At 44.8% G+C, this 21,286-nt stretch overlaps 1 protein-coding gene across 6 annotated transcripts in view; it reads right to left on the bottom strand.

Annotated features, from left to right (window-relative positions):
- Nucleotides 1-12,677: 12,677 nt before the first annotated feature.
- FGF1 (fibroblast growth factor 1) overlaps nucleotides 12,678-21,286 on the bottom strand; it is a 49,853-nt gene continuing 41,244 nt past the window's right edge. For 5 of the 6 annotated variants that reach the window (XM_081852194.1, XM_081852195.1, XM_081852197.1 and 2 more), the window contains 2 exons: nucleotides 16,478-16,581; nucleotides 12,678-14,953 (listed from right to left, as the gene is read on the bottom strand). In XM_081852194.1, the coding sequence (XP_081708320.1) occupies nucleotides 14,759-14,953; nucleotides 16,478-16,581 (299 nt within the window). In that variant the 3' untranslated portion in view covers nucleotides 12,678-14,758. The remainder of the gene's footprint in view (nucleotides 14,954-16,477; nucleotides 16,582-21,286) is intronic. The other variant, XM_081852199.1, reaches the window with a different exon arrangement.

Raw genomic sequence — 21,286 nt, 5'->3', positions numbered from 1 at the left:
GTAGGCCTTTAAAATGTTTCATGTGTACATGTAAAAATGTACATTACCACCATTATTGATGTGTGCTTAAAGGTAAAGGTAAAGGGACCCCTGACTGTTAGGTCCAGTTGCGGACAACTCTTGGGTTGCGGCGCTCATCTCACTTTATTGGCCAAGGGAGCCGGCGTACAGCTTCCGGGTCATGTGACCAGCATGACTAAGCTGCTTCTGGAGAACCAGAGCAGAGCATGGAAACGCCGTTTACCTTCCCACCTATTTATCTACTTGCAGTTTGGCGTGCTTTTGAACTGCTAGGTTGGCAGGAACTGGGACCATACAACGGAAACTCACCCCGTCGCGGGGATTCGAACCGCTGACCTTCTGATCGGCAAGCCCTAAGCTTACAGATATATTATTTGGATGCACTCGAAGTTGGGAGCAGTTCCCATTGCCCAAAAAAGGGCTTATGCATCAATGTACTGTGGGAATTCATCCTAATGGTAGTAATTGAGCCCCTGGCTATGTTGTCCTAGGGCGATTCCAGGGCAGAATCCATTTAGTGCTGCTGAGACATTGCTTTTCTCCATTTAGCTGGAAGCGGAATGAAAAAAGTGGATGTCCTGCACATGACTTAATAGCACACCGCAATGTCCTTCCCCCATGGGTGCGTCTTTCAGTAAGGTCTCCTCATACGTAAGTCCAATTCAGCCAATGTCCTTCTTAATGCCAAGCCTCCTGTTTATAAATCCAGCTGCTGCTTAGTACTTTCTTCTTTTTTGTGTGGATCCAGCTGGGGAAATAGTGATGAATTCCCCACCCCAGTTTGGCCCTTGAATGGCCTCTCTAAATTGCCCCGTGTCATTTTCTCTTCCTGTGTTGCTGAGTGGGTGGAGGGAAGCTTTAACTACTGACTTTAGCTTCATTGTTTGTTCTCTCCCCCTCTCCCCCGTTTTAATGGCAAAATTTAACTCTAGCAATAGCAAAATAGTACTTTCAAAAGAAAAAGAGGACATCAATAATGAACCCGTCCCCATCCCACCAGGAAAGGAACTGCAGCACCCCGGGTCATGTGGCCAGCATGAATAAGCCGCTTCTGGCGAACCAGAGCAGTGCACGGAAATGCCGTTTACCTTTCCGCCATTGTGGTACCTATTTATCTACTTGCACTTTGACGTGCTTTCGAACTGCTAGGTTGGTAGGAACAGGGACTGAGCAACGGGAGATCACCTCGTCGCGGGGATTTGAACCGCGGACCTTCTGATCAGCAAGTCCTAGGCTCTGTGGTTTAACCCACAGCGCCACCCACGTCCCTCCGTGGTTAGGTAGGAAGCTGCAATTCTGGCATTCCCAAAAAAGCACCAGAGCAGGGATAGTGAAAGTAGTGTCCTACAGATGCCATTGGAGCACAGTTCCTATCATCCCTGGACATTGGCCATGCTGGCTGGGGCTGATGGGAGTTGGAGTCCATCCACACCCAGAGAACACTACTTTGGCTATGCCTACCTTAGAGCAATGCTACATCATTGGATTGTGGCACATCAAAATGCTCTGCAGCTCACAGGGTCCTGGATTGTGAATTGTGGGTCTGCCAGGGTTTTGCTACAAACCCATTCAGACTTGAGAATAGGGGGACGGGACTCACCATTCTAAGAAGTTAGTAGGCCAGGGAAAGTGGGAAGTGTGGGAAGGAAGAGAACTTGATCAGAAAAATGAAAGGGAGAAATGAAGGTCAAGAGTTAGATGTCTGAGAGGGGGAGGAAAAGTGCAAGAAGGGCATATAGAGTTAGGAACGGCAGTTGAGATGGGATAGTCACATGCTGAGCTGAAATAAGCTTGTTTCTTCTGTGGGACTCTAGTAAAATATAATATGCAATGATGATGATGTTGCTAATGCACAAAATGCATGCATTTGACTGTAGGCCTCTTGTAAAGTGATAATAATACTATAGAAAATAGAGTCCTCACAAAGAGAGCATATCAAATATTAATGGATGTTAACACTATCTCGATCAATGATATCATGTTGCATTATGAAATATACACAGCTAGAACTACATGGTCAAACACAACCAGCTTCGTTTCATTCAGAAAAGTTGTTTGCATTTGCAAACTGACTCTGGATGTGTGTTGGAGACTCGTTTTGCCATCTTATCTTTTGGAAATCTTCTGTTGTTGAGCTGGTGTTCAAGTGAGCGATTGAAGTGTGCATGCACACGAAAGCTTATACCCAGAACAAACTTAGTTGGTCTCTAAGGTGCTACTGGACAAAATATATATATATATATATATATATATATATATATATACAAGTCCAGACATTCTTAACTGGCATTGGTATCTGGATTAGTTTTAATCTGGCTTTATGTCTGAGTCCGGCACTGAAACCACCTTGGTCACTCTAACTAGGAGAAGGATAGGAGGGAGTGCAATCCTGCTAATTCCCCTGCGTCTCTCAGCGCCTTTCTTCACTACTGACCATCCTTCTGGGCCAATGGCCTGGAATGGGAACTGGAGGCACTGTGCTCTGGCAGCTGGCCCCAAAAGGTCCTGCTTAGGGACTGCCGCTCTGCGTCTTAACCTTTGTGCCATGGAGTTTGCGCAGGGTCCTATTTTCTTCCCTTGAAACTGCTGGATGAGGTCATGGGGATTTGGGCTAAGGTACCATGAGTATGCTGTTAACATCCCATTTCATTTCTCATGCTCATGGGAGATGGTGCTAGGCATCCCACATCACTCCAGTTATGCAAACTGTGAGAGAAGGGTAAGATCTCACAAGAAAAGCCACACCAGTACTAATACCAGATTTTCCTCTTCTTCATCTGGTGCCGAAGTGACTTCAAAGCAATCCATTACAATCCATTGCAGCCTAACAGGGTGTCCCTAACTGGGGAGGGGGAGAGAGAAGACCTGAAAGCCAGGACAAAACTGTTATCAATACAGGATGTAGCACTTGACATTGAAATACGGGACAATCCTGCATTATACAGTCATACCTCGGGTTGGTATAGCTTCGGGATAAGTGTTTTTGGGTTGTGTGCTGCAGCGACCCAGAAGTAACGGAGCACATTACTTCTGGGTTTCGCCACTTGTGCATGCACAGACGCATGCACAAAATGACGCTGAAGCACCAAATCGTAGCCTGCGCACGCACAGACACACAGACACGGGTTGCGTTTGCTTCTGGATGCGAACGGGGCTCCAGAACAGATCCCATTTGCATCCCGAGGTACCACTGTACAGAACACATGGCAACCTTAGAGTCTTCTGTTTCTTCTTCCCTTGGGGAGGTCCAAACCTCCTTTCTCCTCAGCTTTTGGGAAACCTTCTTTCTGAGCTGCCTACAAACCAATTTTCTCCCTAATCTGGTCAGAGAGTTTATTACCTGTTTATCACAGTCTTTCTGGAAGCATAGAGGCATAGCTCAGAGGTAGAGCATCTGCTTTGCATGCAGAAGGTTCAGTCTCTGGTGTCTCCAGGCAGGACTAGGAAGAAACCCCTTTCTCAAATCCTGGAGAGCAGCTGCCAAGTCAGAGCAGACAATTCTGAGCTAGATGGACCAAGGTGTTAACAGTGGTACAAGGTAGCTTCCTAGGATTCCTATATTTCCTAATATTCTGAACTACAAAGCAAAAGAACATCCAACACATGCACACAAGCAACACACAGCTTGGTCTACTCTAGCTTTATCTGTTTAAGATTTAGATCTCCCTTTGCCCCCCATTGCTGCGTATGGGATTCCCAGCAAGGAGAGCCGTGAATAAAGCATAATGACTAGAAAGAGAAAGGCAGCTTCCTGCTTTGGTTTGCCGGAACCATTTGAGATAATCAATTGCAGGATCACAGGCTTCTTCCTCTGCGATAGGAAGGAGCGGTGTCACTCCCATGCCCTTGTCAGACTGACACAGGCCCATCAGCCGGCTTTGTTAAGTAGCATCCTGCTTGCATTCCTGCCCTGCCTCCCAGTGTTCTCATTTGAGAGGAAGCAATTCTTCCCTCCCTTGCGCTTAATAGGCCCTTTCCTGCCCCTGATGGCAGCCTCAGGCAGCAGCAGCAGCTTCCTAAATCACTTTGAATTGATTTCAAGCCCTGGCACTGAGGGTGGGCTTCAGGGCCCCCTAATCCTGCTGAGCAGGAAGGCTTTAATAGGAAAATGTTGTTTGGCTGAAAGTTAGAAGGTCAAATAAACCCAGTCCAGAGACAATCATACTATTTTATCTGCTGAACAAACTACTTTCCTTTCCTCCCCCCTGCCCCCCACTTACCACCAGCTCCTTGCAACATTTGCTTTGCTTTTGACAAGGGTCTTATGTTTTGTTAGGAGGTTTATGGTGATGAGGGATTTGAATGTGTCTCTGTGTTGTTGTTATTGTTGTTGCATGGAGTCCTTTTGCCTGCGGACGCCAGTCCAGTTTTAATGCTGTGATGGGTCTGTGTTTCAGCTCCCCCCACCCCACTAAGAATCAAAAAAGCTGCTTCAAGCCCTCAGACACACACACACACACACACACACACAGAGAGAGAGAGAGAGAGAGAGAGAGAGAGAGAAGAGGGAGTTGGCGGGTGGTTACAGGTTGCTAAATTTCATGGCTTTTTTTACTTGCCATAATGAAATCATCAGCATCAACCAAGAGTGGCTGGGGCAACCCAGTCAGATGGGCGGGGTACAAATAATAAAATTATGATGATGATGATGTCCGCAACACTCCCCTGACCACTTTCCATGCAGCACAGAGAAGCTAATATGGAGGGATTGCAAAATCTATCAGTTCAGTTTTGTAGGTCGAATCCTGAGAGACCTTCATCTACCCACAACAAGGGATGCATTTGTTAGAGCAACGTTGTGGCATCCAGGGATCACTCCCTTTGCAGAAACCATGTCATGGCAAAAGCTGTGAATCCAAAGAAGTTGACCTGCAGTCTACTATTCAACATGTCATTCCCTGTATATCGGTAACATGGGCACATGGAAGCTATTATCTCCAAATTTACATTCTTCTCTAACTAGCGGCAGCATTTGTGTAATAACACATGCGCACATGCGCACACACAGACACATATTGGAGAGTGTTATATGTACACAAACACTCATATGTACACACACACACACACGCACACAAACACAATGAAAAGGTCTTCATGATTAGGGTGGGAGAGAGGAATCAGTTGTGTGTTCTTCCTCAGATCAGAGGACAGCTGGTCAATTATACATTGCAAAAAAAGAGAGGAAATGTCTCACCAAACAAGAGAAATAATTCCTATAATTTAAACAGAAATACAATACATCTCACCATAGTGGGTAAGAGTAGAGATGACTTGTGTGGCTGCTTAGTCACCTCCCCAGTTGCTAACTGGGTGAGCAACGTCAAGGCTGCTGCCCTCCTTTCTTGTGGTTCTTTATCTTTAAACTGAAGCAGACAGTCCTTAAAATAGAAGGCTTCCTTAAATAGAGCAGCCCTTCAGATAGGGGACAACTTCAAACAGAGGACTGTCCTCTGTAAAGTAGAAAACATGGCCATCCTCTTAGCAGGGACAGATTTAGGGCTGTGTGATAGGTGTGCATGCACTGGCACTGAGCAGAGGGTGCTGGGCTTTGGGAAGGAGGCATGAGGGCTCTGGCAGGGTCCTAGAGCCCTCATATCTCCTCCCCGAAGCCAGGGGCCTCCTTACCTGCCTTCAGGGAAGGCAGTGCAAGAGCTGGGACAGGGGGGCGCATGCCAAGTTTTGGGATCACACAGGGTACCATAATGCCCAAGTCAGCCTCTGCTCCTAGATGATCAACTAACTCAATTCAGCAACATAGATTTAGTTCTCCAAAGAACTGAAATCCCATAGCTGTCTTAAAAATGTCTTAAAACCCTCTTTCTATGTTAGGCTCCTTGTTTAGATTTGGTAGATGGGTTTGGTAAATAAAAAGGGGTCACAACATATTTGTTTGATTAATGTAATGCTTGCCTTCACCATATTCTTATGCATCTATCTGTCCTGCAAGTGGAATGGTGACTGGACCACCTTCAGCAAAGACTGGGAGAGGAAATGTGATCTTTAAAGAGAGAGAGAGAGAGAGAGAGAGAGAGAGAGAGAGGATTCTACACTAGCAGGAGAAGAGCTGTAGCTCAGTGGCAGAGCATCCAAATAACAATAACAACAATAAAACTAAAATAAAGAAATCAAGAAATATTAGAAAAGAACCATAGGTCCTTATTTGATGTGGGGAATTACATTTTGTGTATTTGATGCATAGCCCTCCAGCCAGCCTCCATTGCTCTAACCCCAAGCTCATCACTGCTTTTATTTTCAGATCTGGAAGATACTTTCTGTTTTTCTGGTGGTGTGGTTACCCTACATTGAAACAATGTGGGTGTTGCTTCTCAGATTGCAGCCTGTTCCCACTGGAGAGGCATGGATATGGAGAAGGGAAGGCTGAAAATAAAGGTCTGACTATCAACAGATGCAAGAGCAACAGGATCTTAGGCAAAGGGCCCCGAGGAGAAGGGAGGCTGGGGGGAAACGAGATGGGTTGGGAAGGATGGAGTGAAAGAAGCTCATGGGAGTCCAGGTAGAAAAGACAGATTGGAGGGATAAGGTGGACAGGCATTGAGAAAAGTACTGGGAGGAGAGTGTGGATATTATGAGAGGAAACCTGGGAGATTGTGGTAGGAGATTGCTGGCCTGGTAGAAGTAGCATTAGGGGAATATTACAAGCCACAGGAAATGTGTGTGAAGGAAAAATGAATGCAAGCACTGACCCAACACTCTGTCTCTTCCCAAGATTTTCTGCATGTGGTCTTTGGGCCTGTTTAATTTTCTTTCCTCCTGACAGCGGAGACTGTATACTGGTTTCCATCCCTTCCAAAGTCTGCTTATAACCTGGAAGACTTGAAAAAGAAATGTGAAGATTCTTGCTTCCTGCTTTGGGGAGGCAGTAGGCTGTGAATGTAAAAAGGTGTGATGAAGTGGGTGGGAGTGGACTCTTGCTAGTTCCTCAGCTTTCTATTGTGTGTGACAGAAAACAGAAGCTTTGGAATTGAATGAGGAACTCCCCTTCATTTCCCTAAAAAAAACATAGAGGGCTTCTCTAGGGAAAGTAGAGGGAGCCCCTTTCTAGTTCCTCCTGGAACTGACCTGGGTGTTACAGTTGTTGCATGCACTGCTTGATGCTTTCCACATACAGTGGTACCTCTGGTTACGTACTTAATTCGTTCCGGAGCTCCGTTCTTAACCTGAAACTGTTCTTAATCTGAAGCACCACTTTAGCTAATGGGGCCTCCCGCTGCTGCTGTGCTGCCGCGCAATTTCTGTTCTCATCCTGAAGCAAAGTTCTTAGCCCGAGGTACTATTTCTGGGTTAGCGGAGTCTGTAACCTGAAGCGTATGTAAGCTGAAGCATATGTAACCCAAGGTACCACTGTAATGAAGTAGCCACTGTGCAGGCAGCATCTCAGTGTAGCAATGTGGACCACCATACCTCAGATTGTGTCTTCCTTGGACTGAGAATCACCTCGTAGGTGGAGGTGTTGTCACCAGTAATGATCAGTCATCTCTCTTCCCACCCTCAAAATGTTTTATCGGGAAGCTTAAAATGCATTTTCTCTTCACCTGCTTGTCTATCAGCCGGCATACATCGCCTGACAAAATTTTCTCTTGACAGACCACCGGAATTATTTGTGGACTATTTGAAGGTCTGATTTGCTAGGAATGAAAAGGTAACGTGGAATTTTTCAGCGTAGAAAATAATTAATGCTGTCATTGGTTGAGATGCAACTATTATTATTGTACTTTATCGTGGCAAAATATGTGCTTAAAGGCATAAACTAGTTGGTAACTTGCTTGTGAAACCATGATTAGTTCAACATATGTTTACACATGTAAGGTACAAGTACATTCATGGATTGCCCCTTCAGTATGAATGCACCCACCCATTCATGCTTTTTTACTCTTGTGAAAAGGGACCTACGCATGTACACATGTTAGGCACTTTCACAAGAGCAGGAAGACTCATTACACATCCACATGAGTTCAAACACTTGGCTACCTAGGCATAGCATGTGAAGGTAATTCAGTTTTCCTATGTGCACATTCACTGAGTAGCCCTGTGAGTTGCCAGCTGTTTTCTAAAATGGCTCCTGTGCCTTTAACAGGTACATGAGACACAGAACAATTCAGCTGCTACAGTTTCCAGTGGGGGGGAGGAGGGGGGTTCAGGTATTGGTTTTCTGTTTGCCAAGCAGCTGCTAAAGGCATGGGAGCCCTGAAAGAAAAAAGTCAGCAACCCGTATCTTTCATTGCAACTGGTCCTCAAGGTAAGATTACCAGATTTCTTTCAATTAATCTGGGAACACGTCATTGAAATAAGTTGGAATGATATGATTTTGTCAGTGGACTGATTTGTAAATCTGAGGACTGTGCCCGGGAAACAGGGATGTCTGGTAACCTTACCTCAAGGGCAGGTAAGGGAAACACACCCATTCCAAGCTTAGGGTTAATGCAACTCCTAAGGCTTAGCGGGAGAAAGAGAGGCCTCTTTTTTAATTGCCCCTAGATAGCCTCCCATATATAGGCTGAACAGATATCTGGACCAGCTCCATTTATGTGGATGTTTTGTGTGCATCCGACTGCAGAAAGCTGACCTGTAAAAAATCCCACCTCCCCCCCCCCCATGCAGGGCATGCCAATCCGCTTGAAGTTCTCTGTGTATAGGACCAAGTAATTCTGTCTCTGTGTTCCTTTTCTACAGATTGTTTCTTCATCCTCATTATTCAGTTACCAGCTTGTCATGGGCTTTAGAGCTGCAATTTATATGTCCAGCCAGCTTTTTCTTTATTACACCGAGGGGCCCTCTCTATCCTGGGGCTGTGGGAGGATGTGTTAACCTCTCTGCAAGAGCTTTTACATTCCAAACATCCTGTGCTGCTGCAGTCCTGTTCAGTTTTTCCCCTTCAGGTGCTTGAAGATCCTCTACCCTCCAACACCCTCCTCCTGTGCCCCATTCATACAAAATATACTCACTTTCTTACCTCCCCCTTCAGCCCAGCAGCTTGAGAACTATCCTGCCCCCCCACCCCCATTTTCCATCGTTAAGATATTTAGTTCCAATAATCTATTAAATCATTTTTTTAAAAGGAAGGTTTTGTCATCTTTCATCTCTTCATCTGAGCTGGAGGAGGGATAAACTCCTTAAAACCGTGTATGGCCATATTCCAGTTCAGATTTAAGCAGCCTTAAACCCATTGAAATTGATGGGCTTAGGCAGGCTTAAGTCCGTTTTGGATAATTTGTGGCCTATAGCTTTAGCTGGCAGTGCTGTTCTCTCCTGTTCATCCATCTGGAGCAATTACTGGGGATTATTTTTCAGGCAGAAGTGTTGACATTTCCCCCCAGTTGGGTGTCAAGTATACACGTGAGGTTAGCAATAGCCAGGCTTCAGATGTCTAATGAAAGGAATGCCCTGAGGTTAATGAGGTGCTGGGAAACAGCAGAACTAAATCCGATATTACCGTTTTCCAGCTTTCGGATTTAATTAGAAGTTCCAATCACCTGTGCACACAGACATTTCTGTTTGCACCCAATTGGCAACCTGGTTCTTTGAAAGAGGTGTGTGTGTGTGTGTGTGTGTGTGTGTGTGTGTGTGTGTGATGGTAGCAAAACCTGACTATATATGCTGGTTAGCTGTAGATGGCCCATAAACTAGTTCTAGCAGTTTCTCGTGCTGTGTTCCAAATCTGTTAACCTCTGTACTACTACTGTATCTTCCTTTCATAAAGACTTCCTTGCACTTTCCTTTGCCTTTTCCCTGTGGCACCAAGCATTCCATTTGCATTTTAGTGCACAGTTTTGGTCCTTTGCGAAAGTTGCTGCCGCTGTGTCCTTGCACTTCTTTTAATCCCAGGGCTTCCAGCTATTATCCATCAAAATTAAGCTGTTCCGGCATCAGGTTAATGGACATGAACCTTATCAAGGTGAATGAATTATGGAGTTAAATGCTAAGTCATTTATGTGAAGGATGGCTCATATCCAAGAGGGCTAAGATATTTGGATACCTGCTTTCTAACTGCACTGCAGAACCGACAGGTGCATATTCATACAATCACAAGTGTCATGATGTAAGTCTTCTAGCCAAAAAATAACTGCACTGTTGAATGAAGTGATCCATGTTTTTGCTGCTTAAGCATTTTCAAAACATGCCTACAGTCTGCATACATGTATTGCTTTGATCTACTCAGAATAAAGTCTCAGCTCAAGGAAAGGACAGATCAGGTTGTAGGATGCATTCTGCACCATTTCAAACCATGGGTTTTATTGACTATTCCTCTACATAAACAAAGCAAAAATGGGCATACAGAAAAGTAGAGGTCAGGGGCAAGGGTTCTTATCTAGCCTTCTCCTGACAAACCATTTTCTTTGTTTAAGGATGTATTGTCATAGTGAAGTTTTCATCTGTGGCCAGAGGTTCCCCATCCTTTTATTGTATAAATATTGTATTAATTTTTTTTGTATAATTATAGTACAACACTGTTTTATTGCATAATTATAGTGCAACACTGTTGATTTGGGATTGCCATTTGTTCCAATCTATCGCAAAAGAGCAGGTTTTCCCTCGGAAAGGAGCAGGACAAGGAGAAAATTGCTCGGATCCGCGTTTTCTAGGCAGTCCACAAGTGGAAACACGGACAAGCTCATGGTCAGTTCCTGTCCCAGCAGTTTGTATAAGACTGTATGGAGGAGCATAAACAGAGCAGGGAAGCTCCTCATGGTTGGATTACATCAGATGAGAGTCTCCAGCAGGCCAGGTGGAGCAAATGCACATAGATAGAAAAGACAGCTGGGCATTTCAACAGAAACGCTTAATCCCCGGAGAGGATGATGACTGGGAACAGGGAGGGGGGTCTTATAGAGAAGGAGTAAGCGAGAAGAAAATTTGGCAGGAGTTTACAAACAGAAGAAAAACAGAATGGTGGGAAAGAAACACTGATCTCATTTGACAAACGAAGTGCTTGCTGCAATGTAGTACTGTTGAATTGTATCTTATAGAAAAGAAAGAAAACCCTGCACGCACACACTGGAGAAAAGAAGTTTCCAGCAAATAAGAAAAGCGCCTTGTGAATCAGAGGCATATTTCTTGCAGACTCTGGTTCTGTGGAACTCTGTTCCTTTGCTGAGGAAAAGTTTCTATCTTGGGACAGGAACGGATTTCCTGAATTGTCCTCTGTCCAAGAAATAACAACATACCCTTCCTTTAGCTGCTATCCTGGAAATACCTCCCACATGCTAGGACTAGAGACAGGATGTTAGGTAAACTGGACTTGCACCCTGACACGTTTTGTTTTTTTCCTTTTGGAAATACTTGGTGGGTAGGCTTTGCTCAAGCTCAGGATAGGAACACAGGGAACTGCCTTATGCTCAGTCAGACCCCTGACCCATCTTGTTCAGGACTGTCTAAACCAGCCTTCCTCAACCTGTGGGTCCCCAGATGTTGTTGAAGTACAACTCCCATCACGCCTAGCTAGCAAGGCCAGGGCTCAGGGATGATGGGAGTTGTAGTCCAACACACCTGGGTACCCACAGGTTGAGAACCAGATTGGCAGAAGCTCTCCAGGGTTTTGGGCAGGAAATCTCTCCCAGCCCTGCCTGGGGATTGAGCCTGCAACTTTCTGCATGCAGAGCAGATCACCACTGAGCCATGGCCCAGACTATGATCACCATAGTCTGATCTGAAATCCTTCCTGTTCACAAATACCAGGCTAGTGATGCTGGGAAGCTTTTCCTTGTCGCATGCAGCTTAGCCTTGCGACACCTGGAGCCAGTGCTTGGAATGCGAGGGACCCAGGACTGGGGCAATTATTCCAAGTTGTTTTGGGTGGGCTTATTGGCACAGGTGGCTGTCACTTTTCTCCCATTAAAAATGTGAGTATTGCAATGGAAGACGGTTTTCTGTTTTTTTCTCCAGCACCTTGGCACTGAATGTAGTGGTACCTCTGAGGGCACAAGGAGAAGGGGACGACAGAGGACGAGATGGTTGGACAGTGTTCTTGAAGCTACCAGCATGAGTTTGACCAAACTGCTGGAGGCAGTGGAAGACAGGAGTGCCTGGCGTGCTCTGGTCCATGGGGTCACGAAGAGTTGGACACAACTGAACTACTAAACAACAACAAGCTGCTGAGGGATAGACCTGCCCTCTATGCATTTGTCTAAGCCAAATCTGGCTATCTCTCTCCACCCCTTGCACCTATGGTTGTTATAGGATCCCAGGCCTGTCCCAAACCAAAGCAAGAAAATAATGAGACTCAAGAACGCATCCCTGCAAAAAGGCCACTATTTCATCTATTGAGGAATGTTATTAGCAAGTGGGCCTAAAGGATTTCAGAAACCTGCAGTGATGGTTTGGGAGCAGATGGTCTAATGGGTAACACAGAGTGTCCTATGTTTGGGTTTGTTCTGGAACCAAGTGTGACTTTTTGGAAACACTCAAGTAATGACATGAACAACCCTTACTGGTGTGAGATGTAGGAACTGACAGTGGGGAAGGACTGAGGGTGTCCTTTGGTAGTGCCAGATATGTTGAGGTACAACAGAAAACAGATTGCCAGCAAATTAGTGTATCACAAAAGCTTTGATTTGAGCACTTTTAGCCAATTTTTATAACTGCATGCCACTTTGAGACATATTTGTAGTAAGCGGCAATTAATGTAATTAGTAATGATAAAAATAAAACTCAGGAAAGGCAGAATGTTTAATCAGAAGTTAATCTGCATGCTTTGCTGCTGTGGAAAACACACTGGGAAATCCGGAAATAAGAACAGCAAGATAGAATAGTTTGCCTCCCTTGGAACTAAAAACTGTGGCATGCCAAATATATGGCTGATCAAGCAGCTTTGAAATTCAGTAAAATAATACAGATTACTAATACCTAGGGAAGAAAGTGATTCATCTGTCATTTTGCAACTGGTCAATTTGCAATTGTATCCCCAAACCACTCTAGAATGTGCAGATGTTACATTCAGATGTTATGTCTATTAGTCTTGTCCTCTCCTTCAGCATAGAGCTTATGCCTGTATTGTAGGCAGATAAATAGGCTCTTTTGAGAAATGATGCTGAATGCATGTAGCTGGGGATGGTGCCGGGGGGGGGGGGGAGGTTAGGTCAGGGCCAAAGTGCGTTATTTGCTCCCACTTTTGTGTGTTTAGTCAACATTGAATGCAGCATCTCTGCAGCCCCTATAATGATCTAGATTCTAGAGTAATGTCACGCAAACAGGCCCACCCTCCTTCAAAATCATGGAAATCAATGGAATTTAAAGAGGTTGAGAAACCTGGGATATGACCTGCAAATCACAACAAGGTTCCATGTATCTTGCAAGGATAGAGAAAAGTACAAGTTCTCTTCGAAGGTTGTTGGAAATTCGGTTATTTAACCACACAGTCATTGTATACAGTTAAGCTGGTTGTTTTTATGTCTGCGGCAAGTAAATGAAATATGAAATATGTGGCAAAATATGATTACAGATGAACAATGAATTCCTATCACACTTCTCTAAGTCTGTTCCCTAGGGAAATCTGCTTTTTACCAGAGCTCCTTGCCCCCACCACTCCCCCAAAACATCAGGCAACCAGAGAGCACGTGGTTCATTGGTTCTGACATAGCTGATCATCATAGGTGACTGGTGGAATAAAGCCCCATCAGCCTGGAGCACCAAACCTAGCTGCAACACTCATCCTAACTGGGCGCTGTTATGATGGCTGCACCTACCCATAAGCAGTGCTGGCCTTTATCACATGGCCTGTGGGCCTTGCCAGCTCCAGATCTCTGGTTTGCCTGGGGTTTTCTGGGGCTCAATAGACTGTGCTGGTCTTGAGAGGTGGGGCTAAGTGTCACCATCAGCACAGTGCAGACCACATCTTTAATGCCACATTGAAATCAGCAGGATTTTGGCTCATGGTTAAACTTTCATTGCTTCCAACTGGAGTTACATTTGTATATAAATGATCCACCGTGTTTTTATATTTGTTCGGTGCTTTCTCATTTTCCTTGCCCAAAGTATTCAAGATCTTGTCTTATGCAGTGCTTTTTTTCTAAAAAAAATGTTTAGAGGTACTTTCATTTTCCTGCTCATATTGAAATACTGCCCCTCAATGAGGCCAAACTTAGATTCACAAAATGTTTAGGGGTATGCGTACTCCTGCGTCCCTCCCAGAAAAAAAGCACTGGTCTTATGTAATATACACAATATTGATTGTCTACAGTTAAAATGGCCTAACAATGTAGATTGTATACAGTCTTATTAATAAATAAATATATATTACAGAAATATTACCAAGAACCAGAGCAATGTTACTTTTTAAGAAGCAAGGATCCTGGTACTATAAGCACACAGTTAAATTTGTTTTAAATAATTGGATAGCTTCAGCATTGTTGGTTATGATTCCGTGTGATACACAAGGATTATGAAAAAGCTGTCTGGAAGTTAGATCATATTGTTTAAATGCGGGTTTCAGAAAAAGGGGAGCTTTGCTACATATATGACCGTAGAAGCTGAACACCAAGGTACGTTCTGTTGTATGACTATTAAGTGACCTGGTTCATTTTGGAGGCAGTGCATCTGAGATGCCTGTGCACTCTGCTTGTATACATGCATGTTTTATGGAATTGCTTTGCATTTTTCCCCATCTCCCACATCTTTTTCATGTTCCCCAGCAGGAGGGAGAATCGAAGGAAAGGAAAGGAAAGGGAAAAGTCTACTGGCTGCTTCGTTCTAAGGAACGTATTTTGCTACGTGGGGAAACTATCTAATCGGGTGAAACTGGCAGGGGAAGGAAGAGGATTGCCTTTTGGCCATAATGAGTCCGCGGTCCCAGTTTGCTTTTCCCATTCTTCTTCAAGCCAACAAACCAGTTTTTATCTGCGTGCATCTTTGATGTGTAGGTATTGTAATGGTTTTCTTCCATTCTCTCCAGGAACAAACACTCTTCCGTTGGCAACTGCTGAAGAAAAGAGAAAGAGAGAGGTGCATTCATAATGGAAAGCAAATGAAGCAGCTGAGTTCTCCATCAGCAATGAAGGATGGTGCTGGCTTCTGTATCAAGCAAGTGCTATCTCACACTTTTTGGTGCATTTCCCCATCACTTTTTTCATTGGGAAAAGTCTGGTCTTTGAGGGAAACAGGTGTGTTAATTGTGCAGCCTACATTTGCTGCAGTGTGACTGAATCCCACCCAGAGATAGTGAGAGTCTGGAAGTGCCCTTCTGAGTCAACAGTGTGGTGCAGCAGCAAAAGAAGCTAATGCTATTCTAGGCTGCATCAACAGAAGTATAGTGTCCCAATCAAGGGAAGTAATAGTACTGCTCTATTCTGTCTTGGTCAGATCACACCTGGAATACTGTGTCCAGTTCTGGGCGCTGCAATTTAATAAGGAAGTTGACAAGCTGGAACGTGTACAGAGGAGGGCAACCAAGATGATCAAGGGTCTGGAAACTAAGCCTTATGAGGAGAGCTTGAAGGAGCTGGGAATGTTTCTCCTGGAAAAGAGGAGACTGAGAGGAGGCATGACAGCCATATTCAGATATCTAACAGGTTGTCATATGGAAGAGGGAACAAGCTTGTTTTCTCCTACTCCAGAGGGTAGCATCCAAACCAGTCACTTCAAGTTGCAAGAAAGGAGATTCCAACTAAACTTTCTGATGGTAAGAGCTGTCCAACAGCAGGACAGACTCCCTCAGAATGTTGCGGACTCTCCTTCCTTTGAGGTTTCTAAGCATAGATTGGATGGCCATCTGTCATGGATGCTTTAGCTGAGATTCCTGCATCGCAGGGGGTTGGACTAGATGACCCTCAGGGTCCCTTCCAACTCTACAATTCTGTGATTTTGTGTTGATCCATGTGTTTGGGAAACCTCGATGGAACATAGGAAGCTGCCTTATAGGAAGTCAGACCATTGGTCCATCTAGCTCAGTGTTGGTCCATCTAGGCTGTCTTGCAGTGGTGCTCCAGGATTTTGTCAGCCTAGCCCTAACTGGAGATGCTGAGAATGAACTTTGAACCTTCTGCCTGCCACTATGATGCTCTGCCACTGAGCAACAGCCAAGAAGGCAGCACTAACTTTTTGGCTCCACCTATCTGTTGTTCTGCAGGGTTGTTTCTTTTCAGCCCTTCTCTATCCTTCCGCCACTCCAGCCTGCTGAGTGAACAGCACATACAACATCTCTGACGCTTGTTTATCCTAGGGTTAAATTTGGCTCAGTGTCCCTAATGGCATCACCCTCTGTGATTTGGCAGCTGGAGGAAGAAGCAGCATTGCTCCTTCCAAATACGAAATCCAGTATCTGGAAGTATTTTGGAACATCGCTTCTCATTATTTTATTTATTTTTCCAGAAATAAAGCTGGGCAAAATGTGGCAACCCAGCTGCAAAAACAACAAACAATGTCTATTTGCTGCTCGTGGGCTACAGTATATCTGCAAACCTCAAAACCTCCCCCAGTCCCAGTCCCACAGAAACCTCATACTTACCGAGCCATATAAACGGCCATTGGCATCCATGGCCAAGTAGTGCCCAGACTCTGTGCTCTTTATGTACACCTCACCCAAATTTTCCGCACTTAGCAGCAGTTGAACTGCAATAGAAAATAATAGTAAGAACAGCAGCAGGAAGGTAAAGCAGTGGCCCAGAGATGTAGGAAAGGATGTGCTAGCTTCTCTAAGCTCTTTGGAGGGAGAAAATGTGGCATGGGTGTAGCAACTGAGACCTGCAGCAAAATATTGCGGTGTGTGGGCTGTTCCTTGCTCAGCTTTCTAGTCTTTTGTAAAGTCATTCATTACAAATATCTCTGTTTCCTTCTTCTCCATGGTTGCATAAAATCCAAATCTGAGGGGATCATTTAGTCTTTTGGTATGACTCCTTTCACCTTTCTGGACCAGTCATCAGCATTTAATGCCTCCCCTTAAATATGAACCATCTCACAGAAAAAAGTAAGTTAGAATGACTAGCCCAGTGTGCCAGAACAAAAGTTATGAAGGGGAATATGCACCCATGCCAGAGGTTCTTCCAGTGGCAGGGAATTATTTTGTTAAGTCACATTCAGATGACTCAATCAGATGAGCCATTCCCTGCTGAAGGAGAATTTGACAACCCTCCAGGATCACTTGGGCTCTGCAGTAGCTCTGAATGCACAGCTACAAGTAGATGTGAAAATTGCAGCCAACAGCCATTTATGAAAAAAAGAACTGCTTCCTATGGGAGGTTGGGGCAACGATTCTTAATTCATATTCATGTTGCTGTTGTTGTTTTAAGAAATGTGATCTTGCAAGATAAAAGATGGTGCTGAATCCTCTAATGACTTTGTCTTTGAGAAAAAGTTGGCTGCTCATGGACAACTCATAACAAACACCAAACAGAGAAAGAGAGAGGAAATTACATAATATAGCCAGAGGAAAACTGACTTTATTTATATTACAATTGTTAAACCAATCCTTTATTTTATATAATAAACTCCAGTGGGTAATTTGGGGTCAGTAACAATGAGGTGGGGGTTTTTTGCCTTGGATATCCATTTGCCACCTTCTCTCTCTGTCTCCCATGATCTTCTTGCTTCCTTTCTCTGTCTCTCATTTTTTCTTTACTTTGCTTTAAAAGGGACACTTAGCAACAATCTGGCAGTGGTGCCACTGGTTCCAATCCACCACCCTGTACAGCAGCCCTGTTCATGTCTGCCCATTCAATTCAGCATGACTTTTTCTGAGGCAAGTGTGTTCAGGATTTGCATGTGTGCAAACACAGACATACAGAGGGAGAGAGAGAGAGTGCATGAGAGGAAGGGGTGAAAGAGAAGATTATATTTCCCCTAGAAGCAGCCCATGCCTCATTAAAGAAGACCTCTTCCTACTTTTGTGGCTGTTTTGTGGTGTGAGTGAGAGGATGGACTGCTTATCACTAAAAGAAAGGAGATTTCTGTTTGTACACATCCTTCCATGTAAATGGGCTCTGTTCACTTCAACAGAGTCGGGGCTCTGGCCCTGTACAAATGTCATTACAAAGATTAGTTCAATAGGTTGTGGAAAGTGAGGGCACCACCCAAGTTTACTTACGTCGTCAGCCCAAGACTTGTCCTCTGTAACTAGGGTTATTCCGCTGGCACATACCCGTTTAAGGAGTTTCCTCTGTAAATATTTTTTCATCAGGATGTCCAAGTTTAATAGCTCATTTACGCTAAGCTCATTTCTGGCACAGGCTAGCAAACATACACCCTTTAGAAAGCAACACTGGCTACACGCAACATTTTTCCGAGGGGGGGGGGGAGAAATCATTGAGAAGACTATAGTGCGCCAGTGATGCATGGAGGGAGGGGTGTGTGTGTGTGTGTGTGTGTGTGTTTTCACATGGAGCTAATGCTTTTCCTAGCTCATAGCTGTTCTTCCTCTTACAGCTTGCTGACCTATTAGGGAGTAGGAATCCATCCTTGTTACAACACAGCTGGACACTGGGAAGGCCTGGAAAATCTTTTGCTACCACAAAAATGAAGCAATGGCTACTGTGTTATATGGCCTTTTCAAAAGGATTAGACAAATTCATGGAGGAGAGGACCTCCAGGATCTGGTGGTGGTGGCTAAATGGGACCTCTGTGTACATAAGCAGCATCCCCCTCAATACCAGATGATCAGAATACACAATAGAGCAGGGAACCTTTGGCCCTCCAGATGTTGCGGGACTCCAGCTTCCATCAGCCCCAGCCAGCATGGCCAATGGTCAGAGCTGATTGGAGCTGAACAACATCTGTAGGACCACAAGTTTCTCACCACTGTAATAGAATAAGGCCCCACTTTTCTCCCCACTCCATTTTTAAAACAAAAAAAATTTGCCAATATAATAGAAAGCAAGAGAAAAATAAACACTGCCAGCTGACTCTATCTTCAGGGTCAGTTTCAGAGAACAGCATTGGGTGGTTGACTTTTGGCCCACCGGCAGTTGTGCTGTGGGGTATCATAGGGTATCATCTGGTCCCCAATGCTGTTTAACATCTATATGAAGTTGGGAACAGTCATCGGGAGATTTAGAGCAAGGTGTTACAAGTATGCTGATGATACCCAACTCTCCTTCTCTTTAACATCTGAATCAGGAGAGGCTGTGCACAATTTAGTCTTGGCGGTGTGCTAGATGAGGACCAATAAACTGACTCTGAATCTTGGCAAGACAGAGGCACTGTGGGTGGGTGGTTCCCAAGTCCAGATAATTTATCAATTGCTTGCTTTTCATAGGGTTGTATTTCCTCTGAAAAACAAAGTTTGTTGACTGGGGGTGCCTCTATATCCATCTTTGTTGCTAGAGACCCAAGTGATCTCAGTGGCTAGGAATGCCTTCTACCAGCTAGGGTACATAAGATAGGTAAAGCCATTTCTGGACCACAGTAGACTGACTATGGGCTGGTAGCTAATTGGACTACTGCAATGCACTCCATGTGGGGCTGCCCTTGTGGTAGGTCAGGAAGCTGCAGCTAGTGGAAAATGTGACGGCTGTACTACTCACTGGGACAGAATATTGTCAGCACCATGTTCTTAAAATCTAAGTGCAGGTCTTTTGCACCTGCTTTCACGGCAACTCTTGGAGTTCTTGTAAAACACATAAGCCTGGAGTGGATTCTGTTTTCCTTTGTTCTGAACAATGTTCTCTACACACACACCAATCTGTGAAACCAATGCATTATGAGTGTGTGTTCCAGTGCATAAAAACAATATTGTTGTGAAGTGGGGAAGATCTCAGCTTAAAATATTTATCTATCTATGTGTGTATACTTGCCAACTCAGGATGGCATTCAATGCATCTGATGAAGTGAACTCTCAACATAAGAAATTTGACTAGCACTGCATCCCCTCTGGAGCCTGTTCTTGATATCTCTGCAATTAATGGTAGAGGAGTTCCTGCCAGATTCTTTATGTTCTGCTGTGAAAAGCAAACCTTTTCTGAGGTCCACAGAACTCCCTGAAGGCAGTGGGACTGACTGATGGCTTTACTTTGAACAACAAAACATATTTCCCCTGTGCCATGTAACTGCTTCTGAGTGCTAAGTTTGGAAGACGTTATGCCCTTATGAAGACCATGTTCTGAGCAGGGAGTTGGAACTGGTTGACCTCAAGGATTCCCTGTGGGATGAGGGGGCTCTCTTTTCAAACAGTGCAAGCCCAGACCCCATACTGCATGCTGAGCTAGCTACACAGGGCTGACACCAAAGGTCAGCATCAGTGGACACCAGGCAGGGGCCGTTCAGTGCAGTGGGGCCACTCAGAAAGGGCATCTTGCCTGACGCCCCCTCCCAAAAAAAATAGCTCTAGAGCTGGTGCTGCCTATGTATTACAGAAGAGAGAGGTGTTGGCAAATACACTTGTCGGGAGGGGTGGGCCTCTGTGTTTCAGAGCATGTCTCTCCTCCTGCATCTTGCCCAGCTTGTTCCTTGCAAACGGCAGGCAGGCTTGTGTGCCTTCTGCAGATTTCCCTCCTTGTTTGCTTTCCTACCTCCGTTGCTTGAACAGGGTTTCTGAAAGGTTGCATGCCAGTTTACTCTGGGTTAGAGACTTCCCGTCTGTCCTTTGCTATGTTTACTCAGGATGAGATCATCTTCGCTCAGTCCACTGTTGAGCGTGTGTGTGAGAGTGTGAGTGTGTAAATGGCATTTATAATTAAACCTCTGCCATAAACTGACTTCAGAAACAAACCAGAGAGCAAAGTTGGGGCAGGGGAGGGAAACCACATATTCCTGTGGCTTTCCTTTAAAAAAGAAGAAAAAAGAAGAAGGTGCTTTTCTTAGAATTTGGAGAGCGCGTCTGACTGCCTCCTGTCAGCACATCCTGCAGCAGGGAGCCCAGCTGTATTCCAGTAAGTGCACAGCAGCACAGAGTACACACACAGGGCAGGAAGAGGCTCCTCCTGTGAAATCAGTGCATTGCAAGTGTGTGTTCCAGTGCACAGTGGAGCACGATGCATGTCAGAGCTGCTGGACCATCACAACAGTTGAGCTTATTGTCCTGTCTCATCTTCCAGTATCAAGCTGCCAATCTCACCCGCCAGCTTCCTGGGACAAAGGAGTTCAACAAGCCTCCCAAGCATTTTGTGACTGTAATAGCGTTGGAACTTCAAAACGCAGATTCGCATGGGTGGAGCCGTAAGCCATACATCTGTATGTATGATTTTGTAAAGAAAAAAGCCATTTCTTAATGACATAGATACAGGTAGAGTTCCACAGCTGCCACAGCTGCTGAGGAAGGATGCTAAACACTAGGCCATATTCATCAGGCAGCATGGGAAAACTGATTCACATTACAGGGCAACAC

Source organism: Podarcis erhardii, assembly GCF_964252035.2.
Source record: "Podarcis erhardii genome assembly, chromosome: 2".
NCBI classification, from domain to species: Eukaryota; Metazoa; Chordata; class Lepidosauria; order Squamata; family Lacertidae; genus Podarcis; species Podarcis erhardii.
This window is presented reverse-complemented; position numbering and strand designations above follow the sequence as displayed.